The sequence below is a fragment of the Cervus elaphus genome, chromosome 32, assembly GCF_910594005.1.
Source record: "Cervus elaphus chromosome 32, mCerEla1.1, whole genome shotgun sequence".
Lineage (NCBI taxonomy): Eukaryota > Metazoa > Chordata > Mammalia > Artiodactyla > Cervidae > Cervus > Cervus elaphus.
In genome coordinates, this window is record NC_057846.1 from 36,403,138 (window position 1) to 36,424,603 (window position 21,466).

Here is a 21,466-nt window from a genome sequence, read left to right on the forward strand (position 1 = left end):
TCCATTGCAGAGTTTCAAAACACCCACAAACCATTTGACAGTGAGCTGGAGTTCCTGTCCTCCACGACTGCATCAGCCCAGGAGCTAAAAGCACCTGCTAGCTTTGAGTATCCTCAGAGCAAGCAATCTGCTACCAAAGCTATGTGGATGAAAATCAACGATGCTTAGATATGCAGGATTCAAGTCTGTGCCTTGGTTTTGATGCTTGTATCTATGTAATTATGAGTAAGCCATAATGTGCTTTTCAACATTCCTTTCCTGATCCCAAACTCAAAGGAATGTACGTTGAAAGAAAAGCAAAATGTATTTTGTGAAAGAACTTGGTAGGTAAGTGCTCCTTATGTTTTGACTGATGGATGGTATTTGCTCACCATAGATACGCTCACTAAAGTCATAATCCTGGGATGTATGACTATCACTCAGCTTCCTTCCTTTTTTTTTAACTCCTTGAAACACATTTAGGGTGCAAATTTTCAGTAATGGGAACTACTTAGCACAGTAATTGCCCATGAATATTTTGTGTTCAAATTAGAAAACCATTGACTTTGCTGCCAACTGATGTCCAGGTTTTTTTTTTTTTTTTTTTGGCCATGCCACACGGCATGTAAGATCTTAGTTTCTCGACCAGGGATTGAACCCACACATCCCAAGTTGGAAGGGAGGAGTCTTAACCACTGGACCACCAGGGAAGCCCCCATGCCCAGATTTTTAAAGAAACTTCAGGATTCTTAGGCTATCAAGTCCCAGATTTCTAGCGCCATAGAGACCTCTCACCCCCAGCTTTCCCTCACCCCAACTTCACATGGATTGTGTGGTCTCCAGCACCCACAGGTAGTTAACCCTTGTATTCTTTTCTCCATATTACTGGCAAGCCCCACCTTGAGGACCGTTTCCTTGCAGGCACCTCTGCAGTCACTTCCACACCAGGGTCTAAGCTAAGGGTCTATCAGACGAGCTCCTCACCCAAATTACAATGCACTTATGCCCTTCCCCAAGGCCAGGGCAGTCCTGTCTTCCAGCAACACCGGACACAGTGCCTGGCCCAGGCAGTAGATCCTCTAGAAACACTGAACTAACAAGACCACTCTTATGCCTATGGATTTGGGACCTGTGACTATTTTAGCTGGTGAACAGCTACTGATCACATCCCATCTGATCAGCTACAAACTAGCCGGTGTTCCCATCTCTGTCTGCTGCAGCACCATCCTACCAAGTTGCATGGAAACCATGAAGGTCGTACCTTACCATTCCTAGCACTGTTTTGACTTCAGGACAATGCTATGCATATCTGCAATACAGATACTCCTGTGTTGGCACTCCAGTTTTACTCCAACACTGACGAGCTTTCCTTAAGATTAAGCAGGGTGGGGAGGGAGGAGCAGGAGAGGTCGAGACGGCCCCTCCCCTCCCCACCTCTAGACCACCTGTTTCCCACCTCCTTCTCTTGATGCATCCACCGGGAGGCTGAGGCAAGAGTGAGAGGGAGGACTCTTGTCTTGCTCAGGAAATACATTGTATTCACAGTACTACAGCAATTGGGCAGACCAAGAGGAAGTGATGCTCTCAATGAAGAAGAGATCCAACCCTGTAGAGCGGGTGGAGGCTCTAAGGAGCAGTGGTTACCCCTGAGAGTGAAGAAAAGTGGCAAGGGAGTGGTCCAGCGGTTAAAACTCCACCCTTCCAGTGCAGGGGCCTCGGATTCCATCCCTGGTTGGAGAACTAAGATCCCACATGGCTCAGGGCAACTAAGCCCGTGAGTCACAGCTACAGAGCCTGCAACTGATGAAAGTCATGCACCGCAATGAAGAGCAGGCCCCGTCTGCCACAGCCAGGGAAAGCCCACATGCAGCAACAAAGACCACGCATTGGCAAAACTAAATAAAATGTGTTAAAAAGTTAACAATGTAGTTATTTCTAGATGTGGTGCAGGCTGGGATGGGTCAGTGATTCTCAGCTACTGGGTAAGAAAAAGTCTTACCAGCAAAAGAAATCAAGCCTTTATGGTAGCATAGAGGCTTTTTTTTTTTTTTTTTTTTAAAGAGCTCAGTGAGTTACAAGGACAATTCTATGAATGACAAGTCTTGGTAGCTGGAATGCTCTGGTACCATACACCAGCTTTAAAAAAAAAAAATTCTAGAGATCACTTGAGTGAGCCTGGTTCAGCCAGGTTTTCAAGCACATTGATGTTAGTCCTAACCTATGCTAAACAGATAGATACTACATGCTTGTTCAGTTGCCCAATCATGTCCAACTCTTTGGGACCCCATGGCCTGTAGCCCACCAGGGTCCTCTGTCCATGGGGTTTCCCAGGCAAGAATGCTGGGGTGGGTTGCCATGTCCTTCTCCAGGGGATCTTCCTGACCCAGGGATCAAACCTGTCTCTCTGGCATTGGGAGGCTGATTCTTTACCGCAGAGCCACCTGGGAAGCCCAGATAGATACTAACCTAATGCCAATTCTCCTGGTCAAGGATTAGGACCCTTTGTACGCGTGTCTGCTCCGAGCACAGGGGAAGCGGGAAGACGCTGCTGGAGGCCTCTGTTCCCTCTGCTGGCAGCAAAGGGCCCACAGACACAAGCCACAACCACAGGCAGGAGGTTAGAGAAACTTGTTATTAAATTTAATTTTCTTTAAATACATACCTCTTTCCCACCCTCACCCACTTCGGGGGAGGAACAGAAAGCCCCCAGTCCCTCCATTTGGGGGATTCCATGTACAAAGCCTGAGATGGTGAGGATGAAGTATAAAAATACTATTTACAAAGCAAAAGAGGGTGTCCGTTGCGACCTTAACCTTCAGACAGGCCCTTACCCCCAGGCCCCTTTTTGCTCCTTTAGAAAAGATAAACAAAAAAACAAACCCTGGGGAATCCACCTGGGTGTAAAACAAGCCCTTCCTCTGGGAGGGGTGGGGAGGGGCGCTCAAACGCCAACACGGAATAGGAAGCTCTGAGATCAACAGAGGAACAGTGAATGGATAAGCACCTCAGATGCTAGGAGTGGGCGGGGGCTGCCCCCCAATCCCCCCCGCTACAGTCAGCAGGCCGGCCGGCCAGCCTTTGTTTCCGCAGGTCCCGTGTAAACATTGACTCCTCTTCTGCCCGTCCACGCGCTTCCCGATTTCCTACAGAGCCTCCCTGGCTTCCGCTGGAGGCACCTGGTTCCTCCGTCTTCCCCACCCTTGCCTTCTAACCTTCCTCTGGAAGCGGTGGTGAGGAGGTGGGGGGGGTCACAGGCGGGGCACAGCTCATCGCACCCCTTCTTCGAGGTCAGGGCAGCTTGTCCTCCTTGGGGAGATCCTCAAGGCAGGGTGAGCTCCAAGTTCTTGGCCAAACAGGAGTGGGTTTCTGTTCCCAGAGCAGGGACGACGCAGGCAGAGTCCGATCCCGGCAAGGCCAGGCCATCGACACCGGGTAGCAGGGAGGAAGGCTTCGGGAGGCGGAAGTGGGCGAGTCTGGTCTCATCCTGATGGTGAAGACCAGCCGGGCATCCCCTCCCCTCCAGGTGACCAGGACCCTCACCACCCGCCAGTCTTGTTCACTGTGGATGCGAGGAAGGACCAGGCACCCACGAAGCTAGAGGTCTTCTCTAAGCCTGGGACGGAGGCAGCGCTCACACCAGCTCGTCCAGCAGGATCCCGATGCTCTGGGAGGCCTCAGAGGGGCCAGCGATGGGCTTGTTACACATGGGGCAGACACAGCGCACCTCCAGCCATTTCACCAGACACCTGCGGGCAAAAGCCGACCTGTTACTTCCTAAGAAGAAGATACCAGCGTGCTCCGGCTGCCCCTTCATAGAGCCCAGCTGCTTCTCCAGACAAGAATCTCTCTATCTCTGCCCTGGTCTAACCCTTCCAGCCTGCCTATGTGCAGACAGGATGCTGGGCATCAGCAAGGGGTGGGTGGGAAGGGCAGGAGCCTCTAGAAGACTGTTGTTATTGCTCCGTCTCCAAGTCATGTCTGACTCTGTAACCCCATGGACTGTACCCCGCCAGGCTCCTCCATCCATGGGATTTCCCAGGCAAGAATACAGGAGTGGGTTGCCATGTCCTTCTCCAGGGGATCTTCCTGAGCCCCAGGGATCAAACCTGAGTCTCCTGCCTGGCAGGCAGGTTCTTTACCACTGTGTCACCTGGGAAGCCGCCCTCTAGAAGATGCTCCCTGCTTATTTGGCTCCAAGGCACCTGGATACACAGTCCCACGTTGGACACTTACTTGCGGTGAAAGGCGTGTTGGCACGGGAGCACACCCAGCTCGTCCTTGCCCCTGAAGTCTTCCAGACAGACGGCACAGGTCTGCTGTGGGGAGAGAGAGCCGCGTGAGAGGAGCCGGGGAGCAGCCTCCCCCGCAATCCTGAATCACACCACCTCGTCTCCACCCAAAACAGAACCAACCCTGACACGTGGTAGCCATGATCCACGGCGGCCCACTCCAGATGTAAACTGATCCAAGTAGATGAAACGAAACAGTTAGTTCCTCGGTCACGGCAGCCACATGCTCAACAACCACAGCGTGGCTAGTGGCTCCCATGCCAGATAATACAGATAAAAAGCATTTAGTTGTTATTACTGTTAATTTCTGTTGTGCAGCAGAGTGACTCAGTTATACACGTTATTTTTCATATTCTTCTCCATTATGGTTTATTTTAGCATACTGAATATAGTTCCAGGTGCTACAGAATACGACTTCGTTGTTTATCCATCCTGCATATAGTAGTTTGCATTTGCTTATCCCAAACTCTCAATCCATCCCTCCCTACTCCCCTTCCCCCTGGCAACAAGTCTGTCCTCTATGTCTGAGTCTGTTTTTTCTTTCGTAGATAAGTTCATTTGTGTCATATTTTACATTCCACATGTAAGTGTTATCACATGGTATTTATCTTTCTCTGTCTGACTTCACTTAGCATGATAATCTCGAGGTCCACCCATGTTACTGTAAATAGCATTATTTCATCCTTTTTTTTTTTTAAGAGTCTTTCTAGCCTAGGACTTTCGACCAGGGGGCACTTATCCATAACTAGAGGTAAGGGTGGGGGTCTGGTATATGGTTTCCATTCTTTAAAGCCAGCCTTGCAGCCTAGTATATTAACCCCTCAATCCCAGCTGAATTTCCTCTTCTGGAGGAGCGCTTAAGAAACATCAGAACTCGGGGACATCATGACCATGGGCCCCAAAGAGACGGATGAAATGAGGCCATGTCCGGGCTAGTCTTGTGTGTGATGGGACCAGTGATTCTTCCCACACCTGGACAACCACTCACATGCTCTCTGCGTGAGTGCCTGTGGTTATGGACAGAAGTCTTGGGACATGAGTTAGGCGACCCCAAAGGCACAGGTGGGAAAGGAAGAAGAAATGGTCTAGTCCTAAAAGAGTTGGGAGCTGAGGGGCCCCAGGAAGTGGGTGTGATGGGTGGGTGGGGGCGAGAATGGAGGGGAAAAGGGAGAACTAGAGGGCTGGACCCGCACGTCAGATCCACAGTCGCCAGGCCAAAGCACACACAAAGCTGACCGCTTTAGGACCCAGACAGTGGGATTGAGCAGGAAAGTTAGCGAAGTCTGGCCCAGGGTGGTCAGACTGCCTTCCCTGGTAAGATTACGTCTAGCAGGCTTCCTGGGGTCACAGGTCACCATGTACCCAAACCCTTTTGTGACCCCCTTTGTTTTCTGCCTGCATCAGTCCCAGACATAACGGATTCTGCACATTGATCACCTCCTGGTATGAATGTCTTCTATTTGGCCCAAGGAGACAGGAAGGCAGGGACTAAGAAGGTTCCTAAAAAAGGTCTTCAGACCTGGAGAAGGTTTGCCTTACCCACTGGGCGCCCCGCGAGCTGCCCCAGGGCACTCACCCCGTATAACTGCAACTTCTTGGCATCTCCTTTAAGAACCACCTGGGAAAAAAGAGGGCAGACCTGGGGTTAGAAGAAACCAAACGTGGGGCCAGGTGGCATCAGCCAAGGAAGGGAACCCCCAGCCCTGTCCAGGGAGACCCTCACCCTCCCTAGGCCCAAAGGGAGAACAGGCCAGCTTCATCTTGCCCCCTTCCCCTTTCCCTCCACCTCCCCAGCTATCTCTAGCTGGGCCAGTAGTGGTGGAGCGGGGAGAGGTCTCAGAACAAAACGAGGACTTTATTTACCTCTTTATATCCATATCGTTCGCTCTGTGCCTGGTTCCGGAGTTTGCTGGGGGAAGCAAGAAAGAGGGGAGAGAAGAAGTCATTATGTCTTTGCACAAACAGCCATTCAGAGCAGGAGCGACAGGCCGGCGGCTTGGGGCTTCCTTCTGGGGGTGGGGAGGTGTGACCCGTAGACAGAGCATGCCTAGACGCCTCTGCAGGTCACCAGCCTGGGGTAAGGACTTGGACTCTTAGGTTCAACTGCCTCAAAACTCACTGTCACCTCCCCTCAACTGGGGGTGGGGGTTCCAGCAGAGCACCCTAAAAGTTCATTCACCTTCCTTCCCGGCAGGTCACTTCCTTTGGGCTCCCCAACTAGACAGATCAACCATCTGCTTGCTGAGTGTGCAAAAGTTAGTTTTGTTTTTGTTTTTTGGTCACACCACGTGGTTTGTGGGATCTTAGTTCCCTGACCAGGGACAAACCTGCCCCCTTCAGTGGTGAAAGCGAGGAACCCTAACTACTGAACTTCCAGGGAAGTCCTGGAAGTTAGACATTCTTTAGAGGGCTATTTCCACCAAGCCCGGGCAGCAGGAGAACATCTGTTGAGCCTGGGGAATTTTCCACCCAGAGAACACAAGTATTCTGGAGGCAGAGCACACGCTTCCCCCTTCACAGCACCAGGGCAACACAGGCAATCCCTTGTTTTCCTCTTTTTGTTTCAAGCTGGTGGCCTGTATACAGCCGGACTCTCAATGGCTAGAACACAATGGCCAGAACACGCCGTTACTAATGGCAGGAGCATAACTGTGATGGAGGATTTGCTGGGCGTCGATCTCTGTACCGATATAGATCCATATCTGTGCTCATCGATTTCAAACACCTTCCAGAGGGAGAGATGTGCTTCTTGGCAGACAGGGAACACGGAGTCCAAAAAAGCTAAATAACTTGCCCAAACTTCAGAGCTGCCTGGCAGCAGATCCTGGATTCTAACCAAAGTCGATCTGATGACAGAGCCTGAGCTCTTTAACACAAACTGTGGCCAGCCTCACAGTCAGGTGGCACACACCATGCTCCTGGGCATAGGATGGGATTTAGGGAAACACCCTCTCAATCAACAAGCCACCAACTTTCTGAATGGCTTACTGTGCCAATGGCCAAGACCGAGATGATGCACTGATTTTTTTTTTTTGCTGTTTTATTTTCAGTGAGAGAAACCTTCTGAACTGTGCAGGGAGCAGATGGAGTTTTCTCTCCCAGGAAACATTTCTACCAAAGATTTGTGTTATTGGAAGAAGACATCAGAGAACCACTAGGTTAGGACAGGGGCGGCCAATCAGTCTCCTGAGAGTCAAAGCCAGCTAACCATTTGTTTCACAAGACCCAGACGTGAAGAACTGTCCTTCCCTATATATATAATTTTATTTATTTAATTTTTGGCTGCGCTCTGCTGCTGCTCGGGGGCTTTTACCTAGTTTCGGGAAAGCGGGGGCTACCCTTGGCTTTGATGCTCACACTTCTCCTATTGTGGAGCATGGGCTCTGGGGTGCGCGGGCTTCAGCCACTGTAGCACGTGGATTCAGGAGTTGCGGCTCCCAGGCCCTAGAGCACAGACTCAGCAGTTGTGGAGGATGGGCTTAGCTGCTCCACGGCACATGGGAACTTCCTGGTTCAAGGATCAAACCCGTATCTTCTGCACTGACAGGTGGAGTTCTTTACCACTGAGGCACCAGAGAAGCCCTGTCTTTTTTTTTTCCCCCTGAAGTTTTCATTTTGTCGTGGGGTATAGCAGATTAACACACAAAGGTTGTGACAATTTCAGGTAGACAGTGAAGGGACTCAGCCATACATTATCCATGGATCCACTCTCCCCCAAACTCCCCTCCCATCCAGGCTGCCACGTAACACTGGGCAGAGTTCCCTGTCCTATACACTAGGTCCTTGTTGGTTACAGAACTCTGCTTACTCGTAAATGGCTGGAAGCAGGAATTGAAAGTATACTTCATGCCATGTGGAAATTATATGCAAATCAACTTTCAATGCCCATAAAATTTTACTGGAGCGCAGCCACACTTATACTTTATGACTGCTTCTGTACAGAAGGGCTGGGTGGTTCAGACAGATATCGTATGACCCGCAAAGCCTGTAATATCTGGCATTTTATGAAAGAAAAGAAAAAAAGGCTGGTCTGAGTTAGAGGAAGAGAATCTTCAATCACTAGCCTTAATTGAAAGAAGGGAGCAAAGTAAGATGCTCCAAGATGCTGGAACCAGAGCAAAGGAGGATGCAGAAAGCCTGGTGCACAGCTGGCGGGGAGGGGGGCAGATAAGATCCGGCGGCCTCCACCTCCATGGCTCCTAACAGGAGGTCAGGGGACAGATGAGGCCAGTGTCCCTCTGCCTCGGGGCTGAGGACCAGGCAGTACAGCCGATGCCTGCCCCCCCGCCCCTTGCCTCCTCCCTCATCGGGGGTTAGCGGGGGTTCTGGTCCTTGGAGGGACAGGCTGAGGGTCCAACCAGCACTCCCACTGTTCCATCCTTACCTGCACCACCTGCATCTGTGTCCCCACCTCCAAATGAGAGGGGCGGGGAAGGATGCTCTCAAAATGAAGGATGCACTTAAATGATCAAGGGCCACCTGCCTGACACTGGGTTCATCTGGGGAAGAAACGTGCTCTCGTTGCCAGGCTGCCCAGAGCTGCCTTCTGAGGGACAGACTGCTGCTCTTTTAGCAGGTATGTACAGAGTAAATAAGGAAGTGGTAAGGAGCCTGTCGGCTTCCTGGTTCAGAGAGAGGGGATGTCACATCTCCAGAGCCTCGCCTACTTCGCCTGCAGCATGGCTACACTTACGCAGTACACGCAGTGCCTTTCTGCTTGCTCTGTCGGAGGACACCTGGGGGGCCCTTCTGTCTGGCTGGCTCCATTTAATGGTCTTACCCAAGGATTCTCCAGAAGCCTGATTCTGAGAGTCCAGGACCATCAATTCAAAGAGTGAAGGCTTCAGAGCCATGCTCTAGATTCACTCTGCCTGTAGATTTCCATATCAGGAAGGTAGAGGTTAGGATGAAATGGGGCCAAAAGGGTTGCAAGGAAAATGAAAGCAAAAAAGCAGAGATTCTGGGCCATCCCAGCGGGAATGGAGTGCCAACAACTCGGGACAGGTGGCCTTCTCAGCTGCTGGGGTGAGCAAAGCAGCTAAAAATACCCTGAATTCAATGAGCCCATTTCCAGCCGCTGCCAGTGGGCGCTTCCTGGCTTTTCCCCTTTTGCAACAAACAATGCGGGCAGGTCCTGCAAAGAATCGTTTCTTTCCTGCCTGATTTGTACTTCACGGGGCCCCTTCCATCCTGTGTAGGGCAGAGATCAGCTCCTGGGGGCGGCCGGGGAAGACGGAGCCAGGGGGAGCTGGGCCGATGAGCTCAGCAGGTCGGGAGCGGGGGTCACAGGCCTATTTTGGCTGAGGAGGAAACCGAGAAGCAGGCAGAGGAAGTGGCTTCTGTGCTTGTGTGTCTTTCTAAATATAGGCGCTCCCAGGCTGCCACATACCAGCAAGGCTGGGGAGCCACGAGACGCCAGGGTCACACCGGCTTTGGGCTGCAGGACAGAGGGTGGGGTGGCAAAGGGGCAGATGACTGCAGAGGGAAAACAGGTGGCGACAAGCAGCCCTGCGGCGGGGGGGAAGCTTCTGGTATCATGTGGTCACCAGCTCCAGCCAAGCAAAGAAAAAAAAATAAACCCGCCGTGCCCAGAGCTCCCAGCCCATCCTTCCGCAGCACCATAGTATCTGGCTGTGAGCGGGTGGCCACGGGAGCCCCAGATGATCCCGTTCAAGAAATAAGAATCTGGGAAGGCCAATATCCGGAATCCGAAAGACCCTCTCTGACTGTCATCGGACGAGCCCATCTCACCATCTTCCCGGATACAGGACTTCAGGCAGCTCTTTAACCGCCTGAGCATGAGTTTCCTATTTATGAAGCAGACTAATAAAAGGTGGTCAGCACAGTGCCTGGCACACAAGGAATTCCTGGGCAAAGAGGAGCTTAAACCCCAAGATCACACCTACTAGTGGCAGAACTAGGAAACGAAGTTGGGACTCCCACCTACTGGCTCAGAGTGATTTTGTAGAGTTTCCTCTCTTGACCACCTCTGCAGCCTGGCAGGGATGTGCATGTATGCATGCATGCGTGTCTGTGTGTGTGTGTCTGTGTGTGTGTGTGTGTGTGTAGGGGCCAGACACAGCCTGGTTTTACAGCCTCCTGCCAGCATCGCACATAAATCTTGGGTATGCCTCCATCTTCCGTCTCCGGGGAGTTGCATACATTGCTTCATAGGCGGAGAGTGGGGTAGTTGCTGGTCAGGAAGATGAAAAGTTTGAGGAAGAAAACTTCAGCTGGGGGAAAGGGGCGGGCGGGTGTGGAGGAGGGTGTTGAGATACCGGAAATCTACCCACACCCTCACTTACTAATGAGATGCAAATTTCAGACTCAGTGGTACAAGGCGGGGAAATAAACCACTACCTTCTCTGCAAAAAGCCTTGTAAGTGGAAAATTCCAGTCCCAGGGACTTTTTAAAGTCTGGAGGAAAAAAGAGGGCTGAGGCAGTGGATGAGAAGCAAAGGGGAGCAGGGCCCCAGGGCACTTCCCCTTCTTAAGAAGGGGCTCCTCGGCCGAGGAATCTGAACAAGCGTCTGCTGGCCCTCCAGCCTCCTTCCAGGCGAGCCACTCAAACCCACCAGGATATCTCCACGGGGCATGGGAACTCCTTTGGCCCTCATCTTAATTTAGCCTGTTTAGATGATCTGATGAGACACTAGACCCCAGCTGATGTCCATCTACCCAGGCGTTGGGTAATCATATGCTTGTGTGTGTGTCTGTGCGTGGGCGTGTGGCTTGGTTTTATCACAATGGCTCTCGGGACCATGACATTCTACTGGTCAGGGGTATGCAATGTTCCCCAATACACAGGACAGACCCATACAATGAGGAATTGTTAATTCCCACAGGGCTCCCTAGTTCAGAAACACTACTGTATTTTCTACCCTGAATACCAGGCATGCCCTACATTTTTGATAGAAGATAGCCACCAAGTCCCTTGTCTAGAAGCAAAGAACACAGTTCCTGGAGCTTGGCTCGCCCTGCTAAGCTCCAATCCTTCCCTGGACCCCCACACGATAAGAAGTGATGGTTTTCAGTTTTTATTCTCCCAAATGTAAGAGGCAGTACAAACAGGCAGCTCTGCAGACACCAGCTTGCTAATATTAGCATCTGGAAGGATGATAACAGGATTTCCCAGGAGGGCAGAGGGTCATGCCATGGGTTGGAATGACGCCCCCTTAGCCCTGGCCACCCAGGGGGTGTGAGTGGGTGGAGAGAGATGGCGAAGGACCACTGATGATATTACTTGGTCATTCTAGGCAACACGAGAGGAACTGGCCAGCAGGCGGGATGCAGGCTGATCCATGCTGACCTTGTATGCTCTGGAACAACTTGATAGGCTGATGGAAATAGCAACAGCAGGCCTCAGGGGCCCAGCAAACGGCAGGCTAAGTCTTGTCCTCAAAGCAAGGAGCCCCAGCTGGAGGCTGGTGACTCTGCAACAGGAGGCTCACTCGGTTCACCCTACCTATGGCCGCCGCCTCCTGGACTTCCCTCTCCCCGGGACCCCAGGTCAGCCAGCGAGCCACCCACCTGATAAAATAGCAGCAGAAGATGAGACTCAGCATGAAGACGAAGATGCCCGTGCCGAAGATGACCATGTAGATGTTGAGGGGAAGGTCTTGGAAACTGATGGGGGGCATGGAGCAGGACTTGTTGGTGCTCACCAGTCCCAGGCCACAGAAACACCCTGCGGAGAACAGGGGAGGGCAAGTGTTATGATAGTGGGAAATTTACTACCAAGGCTGATGGCACTCTGCGTGAGCAAGGATGCAGCGAGAAGTGGCAAGCCTCTGACTCAGGGACTGACTTTTTTCTAATTGAAGCATAATTGATTTACAATGTTGTGTTCACTGCGGATGTTCAGCAAAGTGATTCAGATATCCATATACATACATGTATTCTTGTTCATATTCTTTTCCATGATGGCTTATTACAGAATATTGAATATAGAATATGACCTGTGCTATGCACTAGGTCCTTGCTATTTATTTTATACACAGTAGTTGGTATCTGTTAATCCCAAACTCCGAATTTACCCCTCCCTCATTCCCTTTCTCTTTTGGGAACTAGAAGCTTGTTTTCTATGTTTCTGTTTCTGTTTTGTAAACAAGTTTATCTGTGTCATATTTTAGATTCCACATGTAAGTGATATTGTATGGTATCTGTCTTTCTCTGTCTGACTCACTTCACTTAGGATGATTATGTCTAGGTCCATCCATTGCTGCTAAGAGCATTATTTCATTCTTTTTATGGCTGATTAGTTTTCCATGATTATACTGGATTGGCCAAAGAGTTCATTTGGGTTATTTCCTGAAACATTGTATGGAAAAACCCAAATGTACTTTTGGACCAACCCAATATCCTGTGTGTGTATGTGTATGTGTGTGTGTGTGAACCACATCTTCTCTATCCATTCGTCTGTTGACGGTTCGGGTTGATGTTAGGTTGCTTCCACGTCCTGGCTACTGTCAATAGTGCTGCTATGAATGCTGGGATACAACTATCTTTTTGAATGAGTGGGTTTTTTTGGGGGGCGTTGGGGATAAATACCCAGAAGCAGGACTGCTAGATTATGTGGCAGTTCTACTTGGAGCATTTTAAAGAACCTCTTCACTGTTTTCCATACTGGGTGCACCAATTTACATTCCAGGGACTTACATTTACACCCTCATTCTAACACTAGCGACATGATCTTGGGTAAATGATTTAATCAATCTAGGAAACGGGATCCTACACATGGTACTTCAACCAGCACTCCCTTCTTAGGGGATCAAGGAATCAGGCAATGGGTGGAAATGGAAAACTCACTTCCGTCTGGTAGAAGCCCCTAGGATGAAATAGCAAGACCGGGAGCCTCAGGTGAGGAAATGTACATCTGGGCTCCAGTCCCACCCCTCCCTAGCTATGCGACCTTTGAGAAATTACCTTGCTAAAAAGCTCCCCTTTGTCACAGGAAAACAAGCAAAGTGCAGAGGCGACCAAAGACTGTGGTGTAAGAAATATGCTTTGTAAATTGCAAAGCGAAGTTGCAAAGGTCATTTGTCATTATTAAGCCACCTGCTCCAGAAGCCAGGCTGCACCCAGACCAGAATAGAAATTGTTCACTCTGAGTCTGGGCCCGCGTTCCAGAATGGGGGGGAGAAGGGGAGCCTCGGCTCACTTTTCCTGGCCACCATCCCCCTTTCTATTCAAAGCCTCACCAAGCGGTCTGCTAATGGCAGTGGCGTCCCCAGAGCTTGCAGAACACAGAATCTCAGGCCAGCCTCCATCAAAGCAAATCAGAATCTATGTTTTAACAAGGTCCCTTCAGTGTGGGAAGCATGGGTGGCCACTAGAAGCTTCACTCACGTGACTCAGGAGTAAATCCTGATTGATTTGAAGGTGACAATCACCTTGCTTTTGCAGGGTTTGGTGTTGGGGTAGGTATGTGATTGGACTTCCCTGGTGGCTCAGCAGTAAAGAATCCGCTTGCCAAAGAAGGAGATGGGGGTTCGATCCTTGGGTGGGGAAGATCCCCTGGAGAAGAGAGGGAAATGGCAACCCACTCCAGTATCCTCGCCTGGGAAACCCCATGGACAGAGGAGCCTGGTGGGCTGCAGTCCATGGGGTCACAGAGACTATGACAACACCAACAAAGGTACATGATTAGGTTCTGGCTGAAGAACAACAAAGAGAACATCTGCTATAAAGACAAGATTTTCCTTTTTTGGGTCACATCTCTCCAAAGCATTTGGAATGGTGGAAGCCAAGTTACAGCTGGTAAGAGGGAAGTTCAACATAAAGCTGGTGGCAGAGAAGACAAGGAAAGAGGAGGAATGAAAGATGCGGTCTGTCAAGTGGCTGGAAAATTCAATCCTGGATCTACTTCCTGGGACCATTGGTCCTGAGGGTTAGAAAATTGTCTAACATGGTTGTAAGGGGGAACAAAGAAAAAGGAATTAACCACAGATCAGGTGAGTGGTTTTTCTTCCTAGCAGGCAAAAATATCAGTGATCTGACAGGTAAGCCCCTATTTCAGAAAGTGTTGGGACAGGAAGGCTAGACTTCATCATACACGTGTGTGTGCACACATTTGTGTGTGTGTGTGTGCGCTCATTCACTCAGTTGTATCCAACTCTGCGACTCTATGGACTGTAGCCCATCAGGCTCCTCTGTTCATGGGATTCTCCAGGCAAGACTGCTGGAGTGGGTTACCATTTCCTTCTCCAGGGATCTTCCCAACTCAGGGATCGAATGTCCCTTGAGTTTCCTGCACTGGCAGGCGGATTCTTTACCAATGACACACCTGGAAAGCCCTTACACACGCTACCAGCCAAACACATCTCATGCTACCAACTGCACCTTTGTAATAACATCACCATGAAATGGACTCTCCCCACCCCCTCCACAGGGTTTGAAAAAAGAGTCAATCATTAAATAACGCCTATAGTCAAACAGCTAAGAAGGCCTGGCTTCAAAGACCTACGGGGACTTCCCTGGCAGTTGAGTGGTTAGCACTCTGCACTTTCACTGCTGAAGGCACAGGTTCAGTCCCTGGTGGGGGTGAGGGGAGTGGGGAGGTGGGGACTAAGATCTCACAAGCCATGGAGGGGCGGGCGGGGAGAGAGGGGAGAAGGCCTCAGGCCTTCAATACGGGTTTCTGTGCTTTCCTGACATTGTGGTTAGGAGCCATTAATATACTTTGAAACGCTACACCGTAATTAGGGCTGCAACCCCAGCTCCGCAGAAGACTTGACTCGAAAGACCGGAGTCATCTCTGACCTCCCACATCTCCACCCTCTTCATCCCCGAGATCAATCTAGTGACCAATATAACAAGCCCCTTCCAGACCTCTTTCAGACTGTATGCCAGCTCTCCTGCCAAGTTTCTATTCCAAACACACTTGGAGCCCAGTTCTACTCCAAGTCCCTATTAATTGATGTCTAGTCCCTCCTCTAATTTAGCCCACATGTCTGGCATATCCTCCCACTCTGTTTTTCTACTATGATCTACCAAACTCAGGCTTCTAGTCCTCCCAAACAGGAATGCGCTGGGTCCCCTCACTTCCTCCCCAACTCAGTATCCCCCAGCATCACCCAAGGTGAGCGAGTCTCCTCTCTATTTCTTGCTTCACCTGCCTCCAAACTTTTGCTCATGCAACTTTCTCAGCCTGAAATTCTCTCTCCCTTCCCAAAGCCCCCCAAAGGCTGGTCTTTGTGGTATTCCAGGACCCCCCACCCCACCTCCAACCCCGGCTCGAATACTATAGCGCTCACAGCCTGTATCACGTGTTCGGCTCCAGCACAGGTGACTGTCTTAGGTTGCCCTATGATTCCTAGAATCAGCTTCATTTAACTCAAACACGCATTAAACACTGATTACATGACAAGTACCATGACAGACACTGAAGGAAAAGGAAGCAAAGACTAGATGATATTACAGTCTAGGGAAGAAGACAAGACACAAAGATTTCCATCGTGGAAAGTGTGGCACATAGATGTTTGACTAATGAGATGGTTGGATGGCATCATCGACTCAATGGATAAGAATCTGAGCAAACTCTGGGAGATAGTGATGGACAGGGAAGCCTGGCAGGCTGCAGTCCATGGCGTTGCAAGGAGTCGGACGTGACTTAGCGACTGAACAATGACAACAACACACAATTCTGACATCAGAGACAGAGAGTTCTAATGAGCCTGAGTACTCCTAGGTCTGAGGACAGCAACTTGAATTTTCGTCCTTGGTCTTTTTTCAGTGTCTACCCTCACGCTTGCCTTTTTTTCAGTAACTGGTTAACAGAGAAGTAATTCCTGATTTTTCTCAAGGCGACCTAGTCCTCTTGGCAAAAGCTCCTGCTTCAAAATATGGAGACTGAAGTTTGGGAAAATTGCCCAGAAACTGCCCTCAGCTGACGGGTGACCAGTCAACCAACAAGTAGTGCTTGCTGGTTTGATTTATACACTGATCTAGACATTGTGGGGAAACAAAAAGTAAAAGTAGTTTTTGTCCAGAGAGACTTCTGGGTTAAAGTTGGGAAAAAATTAATTAGCTACTAAACTTTGCTAAACCCCTGCTTCTCAGCCTCCAGCATGGGTTAGAAAGTTTTCACCAACTCTTCACCCTCTGCTCAAATATTTGACCTCTGTGGGCCAACGGAGGTTGATATTTCCATGAAGACACCATGCTGGACTGGCCAGGCAGGAACAACTTTCTGTCTACTCTGCAAAACAGTGTTTGGGATTGTCTTCCAGGTAACTGTCCTCCACACCAAAGAGGCTTCTTCCCCACCAGGCACGTCTCCCCTGCCCCGTCTCACCAACAGCTGATGCTGTAAGAGGCTAATCCTCCATCTGCCGTGACTCTCCATGCACCTTTTTATTTTTTTTTTAAAGTCTTCACTGAATTTGTTACAGTATTGCTTTTACGTTTTGGTTTTTTGGCGGGGAAGGAAGTGGGATCTCAGTTCCTTGACCAGAGACTGAACTCGAACCTACTGCATTGGAAGCTGACCACTGGATCACCAGGGAAATTCCATCCTCTACCTTTCCTCAGCTGTATCCTGGCATCCGTAGGGTCCCAAAGAACCTCATTTGGTTCCCTTGCATGGCAATAACCACAGACAACGCAGAGGGTTTGCATGTATGCACTCTGAAGGCACTCTGGCCTCAGCATCGTATAAGTTTATTTTGATCATCTGATCTTGCCGAGAGGCTTTCCCTGGGGCTCCAGGATTGAGTCAGCGAGTTGGGACTTTCTATGATAAAGAGGTGTGGGTGAGAAGAGCTTCAAGGCTAAGAGGAGATGGTCCATTTGCTTGCATTCTGATCAAAGAAGTAGACAAAAAATACACTGGGCTAAAAGCTGACAGTGGTGTAGCTTTTCCTCTGAACTTACAAGGAAAGAATTTTTAACCCCAGGAATGACAGGCTCCAGATATTTATCACAAAGGTGTTTGGGGAGGGATTGCTTCTTCCCTGGAGTTAAAGAACAGTCCTTTCTCCATCACTTTAAGAAGTAAAAAGAAACAAACATTGTAAGTCAACTGTGTTGTTTAGTCACTGAGTCACATCCAACTCTTTGGCGACCCCATGGACTGTAGCCCGCCAGGCTCCTCTATCCATAGAATTCTCCAGGCAAGAATACTGGAGTGGGTTGCCATTTCCTTCTCCAGGAGATCTTTCTGATCCAGGGATCAAACACGTGTCTCCTGCACTGGCAGGGCCATTCTTTACAATTGAGTCACCTGGGAAACCCAAGTCAACTATAAATCAATAAAAAATAAATACATGTTTTATAAAGTGTAAAGATGAAGCAGCAAGTGCTCTGCTGGTCTAAAAACCTATGAAAGGGGGCGGCCCAGAACCAGGGCTAGTGTTCACTGACAGCTAGCTACCTTGGTTCTTCTCCTGAAGTCTGTTCCATTGTTTCCCCCGACCTCTGAAAGCCTTGACATCAGAATGTCTCATCCCCCAGCTCGCGGGCTGGGAGCTGGAGTGACGTCAAGAGAAGGGCTGGCCAAGAACGACCAGGGGATCTGGGAAATGCTTCTCTTTCCCAGCCAACGGGAATCTTTCCCAGATGCGGGGGTTCACTGTCCTCCCCACCCCCACCCCCACCCCCACTCCAGCTATGCCTCCGATCACACACACAGCTTGGTTCATTTTCAGGAAATTAGATCCTACCAGCTAGAGGAAGAGGGGGATGGGAGCCCCTCATACACAGGCTGCCCAAACCCTGCCTTAAAACAAAAGCCTCTTGAAATAATTAATGCAAGATCTGGCAAGAGTCTGCTCTCAAGAATGGATTCCACCCCCCCGCCCCCGCCCCCACTAACTAGCCAGCCTACCCTACTCAGAGATAAGGCCAGCTGCTTCTTTCTCCCTGCCCCCGGCCCCTGCCCGCCCTTCCCCCCTTTCTCCAGAAACTCTCCAAGCTTTAGAACAAGGCAGTCAAGATCCCAGGGTCACTGGAGGGTATTAGCAGCCAAAGTTTTGAACTGACCCGCCTAGAAGGGCGTCTCTTCAGGTAGCCTGGACAAGGATTCAGCCCCAAGCCCAACCTGTAGTCAGGGAAACTGTTAAAAAGCCTAAATGTGAGGTGCATTTAGCATCAGCCAGGCTGGGAAGGGAGGAGAGACTGGGTCTGGAGGCGCGGACACCACTGAGGCATAGGAGCTGGTGCCGTGGTCTGGCCTTGGGGCCAGTGAGCACAGCTCCCCAGGCAAGCCCTGCATTCAAGGGGAGCCAGGCGCCAGGAGATCTACACGGCTTTATCAATCCAATAAAGGCACGCTCATTAATCCGGCGTCATCCCCGGGCACAAAGGCCCGCAGCAGCCGGTGCGAAGCCAACAAAGGCGCAGGGGAAGCCGCCCCCGCGCCCCGTCCAGCACGCTGCATTGTATACATATTTAAAATAGCCAGCAAAGTTTCAGACCAGGAACTTGAGCTCCCTCTAGGAGATCCGAGCCCGAGCGCGGATTTAATTCTCCCCCGACAACCACAACAAAGAACAAGAGTTTGCGCGCACAAAGGCGAGGAGGGAAGCGGGTAAGAGTGCGAAGCCGCCACACAAAGGCCGGGAACCCCTCGGCTCCCACGACCCCCGCCCGCTCGAGAGATCCTTCTGGGCCCTGGAGTGAAACCTGGATTTTTTTTTCCCCCTTTCAAATTCCGCGCTGTGCAGAGCAGAGTTGAGCGCCAGGACGCCTCCTCGTCGGTCGCCTTGCAGTAAAAACTTGGCTCGAGAGGGAGAAGGACCCCTCCGATCTGAAACCTGGCGCCCCCCTCTCCTTGGCTCCGGCCAGCCCCACGTCCCTTGCACCCCCGACCCCCGCAAGGCCCCGGACTCACCGTTACACCACTGGAATGGGTGCATCAATGAACTCTCGGCTGGCTTCCTCGGGCGAACGAAGGCAGGCGCGGGGCGGGCAGGCGGGGTGGGCTCGCCGGTCGGTGGGGTCGCAGGAGGGGCCGGTGCGGTGCGCGGGCGGCCGCCCTTCCGCTGCAAGTGGAACTCCCTCCGGAGCCGGGAGCTTCGCCGCGATGGGTTTTTGGAGCCACAAAGAGGAAAGAAGAGAAAAGAGACAGAAAAGTCTCCCGGCTCTAAGGACCGCGGAGGAAAGGCAGGAAGGGCCCGGGGGCTGGAGCGGGCCGCGGAGCGCCGGGTGGGCAGAGGAGGGGAAATAGCCCTAGGCAGAGGCGCGCCCCGGACGCCGCAGCACGGAGGTGAGACGCCAGGGACTCCGAAACTGACACGGTGCGCGCACACCCCCTCCCTTATACTGCGCCCGCCCCACCCGTCACCCGCCCTCAGCCAATGGGAGCCTTCCTCCGGCCCGGGGCATTGCTTGCAGACCCGCCCCATCCGAGTGTGGGGAGCATCCTTGAGGCTTGGGCGCCTCCTCTTCACCTGCAGTTCAGAGACCGTCTGGCCGCGCGCTGGCCGGAGCAGCCCCGAGCCAGCCTCCTGCGCTCGTGACCTGGAGGAAACTGAACAATTATTGCCACATTGTTTTCGTCCTCCAGATCGGCTACTGTTTAGCATTTCTCTAGCTCTTTGAGAAAGCCAGTTCGGGGGAGTGGTTCCATTTCTGTCCAGAGGGCAAGACGACGTGGTCTTAGGTGGCGGGCTCTCACGTTTCTTTGCTCACTCTAAAAGAGGGAGCATTGCAGCTCGAGATTGTCCTACCAAGTGAAGTGGGAAAGACAAATATCATACCATATCCCTTATATACAGACTGTAAAAAAAAATAATAATACAAATGAACTTATTTATAAAACAGACTCACAGAGACAAAGTTATGGTTACCAAAAGGAAAACGGGGGAGAGAAGGATAGATTATAATTTGGGGATGAACAGAAACATGCTACTATACATGAAATAGATAAACAAGAAGGACATCTATAGCACAAGGAACTATATTCACTATCTTGTAATAACCTATGATGGAAAAAAATCTGAAAAAGAATATATGTACACAAATATATTTGAATCACTTTGCTGTACATCTGAAAATAACACAACATTGTAAATCAACTGTACTCCAATAAAATCATTAAGTAAGTTAGTAATAAAGTTGCTGAATAAAATTCCACTATATGAACGTAACACTTCTTTGTTCACCTGTTGTTGGACGTTTGAGTTATTTCCAGCTTGGGACTATTAAAAATAAAGGTTTTAAGAACAAAATAAACAAAAAGCAAAAAAGGGACTGAAGCCAAGATTTAAAGCAGGTGAATTATGAAGAGGAGATCTGAAAAGTGCTTTAGTTGTCATCTTATCCTCTCCGTCCACCCCACCCCCCCATCAGTTTAAGCTTTAGGTAGACTCATCAGGGCTCTAGGCTCCTGAATAGCAGAATCAAGCCCAGACACAGACATTGGCAATATCATAAGGGCAGCATCTTCAGCATTTAGCACTGCACAGGTATTGAATTAATAATAGTTAGAAGAAAGACTGAATCTCTTAATTCCCTGTCCAATGTGATGTTTTTTTTTTTTTTTTACCAGACATTCCATCATTTCTTTCTGTTTCTCTCTCATTCTTTCCCTTCCTGCCTGCCTTTCTCTTCCTCCCTCCCTCCCTTTTTCCTTCCTTCCTTTTTTTTTCTTTCCTTCCTTCCTTCCCTCCCCGTCTCTCCCCTCATTTCTCTCTTCCTCTGCCTCCTTTTCCCTCACTTTGTCTGTCTTTCTATCTTTCATTTACTCAGAATATATTCATCAAGAGCCTACTCTGGGACAAGCACTGTTTAACTGGAGAGCCATCAATGAATGTCCTCAAGCCTGTTCTCCTGGGATTTACATTGCATAAGAAGATAAACAGTAAGCAAACGGAAACAGAAAGTCGCATAGTCGTGTCCGGCTCTTTGCGATCCCATGGATTATAGCCCGCCAGGCTCCTCTGTCCATGGAATTCTCCAGGCAAGAGTCCTGGAGTGGGTTGCCATTTCCTTTTCCAGGGGATCTTCCTGATCCAGGGATCAAACCCGGGTCTTCTGCATTGCAGGCAGATTCTTTACCAACTGAGCTACTATGGAAGCCTCTATAAACAGTAAGCAAGCAAGGAAACAAATAAGAATGACTCAATTTTATCTTCCTATTCAACTTAATGTCCTATTGGAAGGTGAAAAATACTTTCCCTGACTCTTGAGAGTTTGTAACACTTAAATAAGACTATGCAGATGAGTCCTCTGCCATTTAATAGCATGATGGTTACGCT

At 50.2% G+C, this 21,466-nt stretch overlaps 1 protein-coding gene across 2 annotated transcripts; it reads right to left on the reverse strand.

The window, feature by feature from the left end:
- Positions 1-2,597: 2,597 nt before the first annotated feature.
- RNF122 (ring finger protein 122) lies at positions 2,598-19,659 on the reverse strand. 2 transcript variants are annotated; one of them, XM_043893752.1, is made up of 6 exons: positions 19,099-19,659; positions 11,799-11,955; positions 6,132-6,177; positions 5,845-5,886; positions 4,213-4,292; positions 2,598-3,725 (listed from the first exon to the last, which is right to left on the reverse strand). In XM_043893752.1, the coding sequence occupies exons 1-6, from the start codon at positions 19,610-19,612 to the stop codon at positions 3,611-3,613; spliced, it is 954 nt and encodes a 317-aa protein (XP_043749687.1). In that variant the 5' UTR covers positions 19,613-19,659; the 3' UTR covers positions 2,598-3,610. The 2 variants fall into 2 exon arrangements, with proteins under 2 accessions (XP_043749687.1, XP_043749686.1); XM_043893751.1 differs by having other exon boundaries at positions 4,213-4,295.
- Between the last annotated feature and the right edge of the window lie 1,807 nt (positions 19,660-21,466).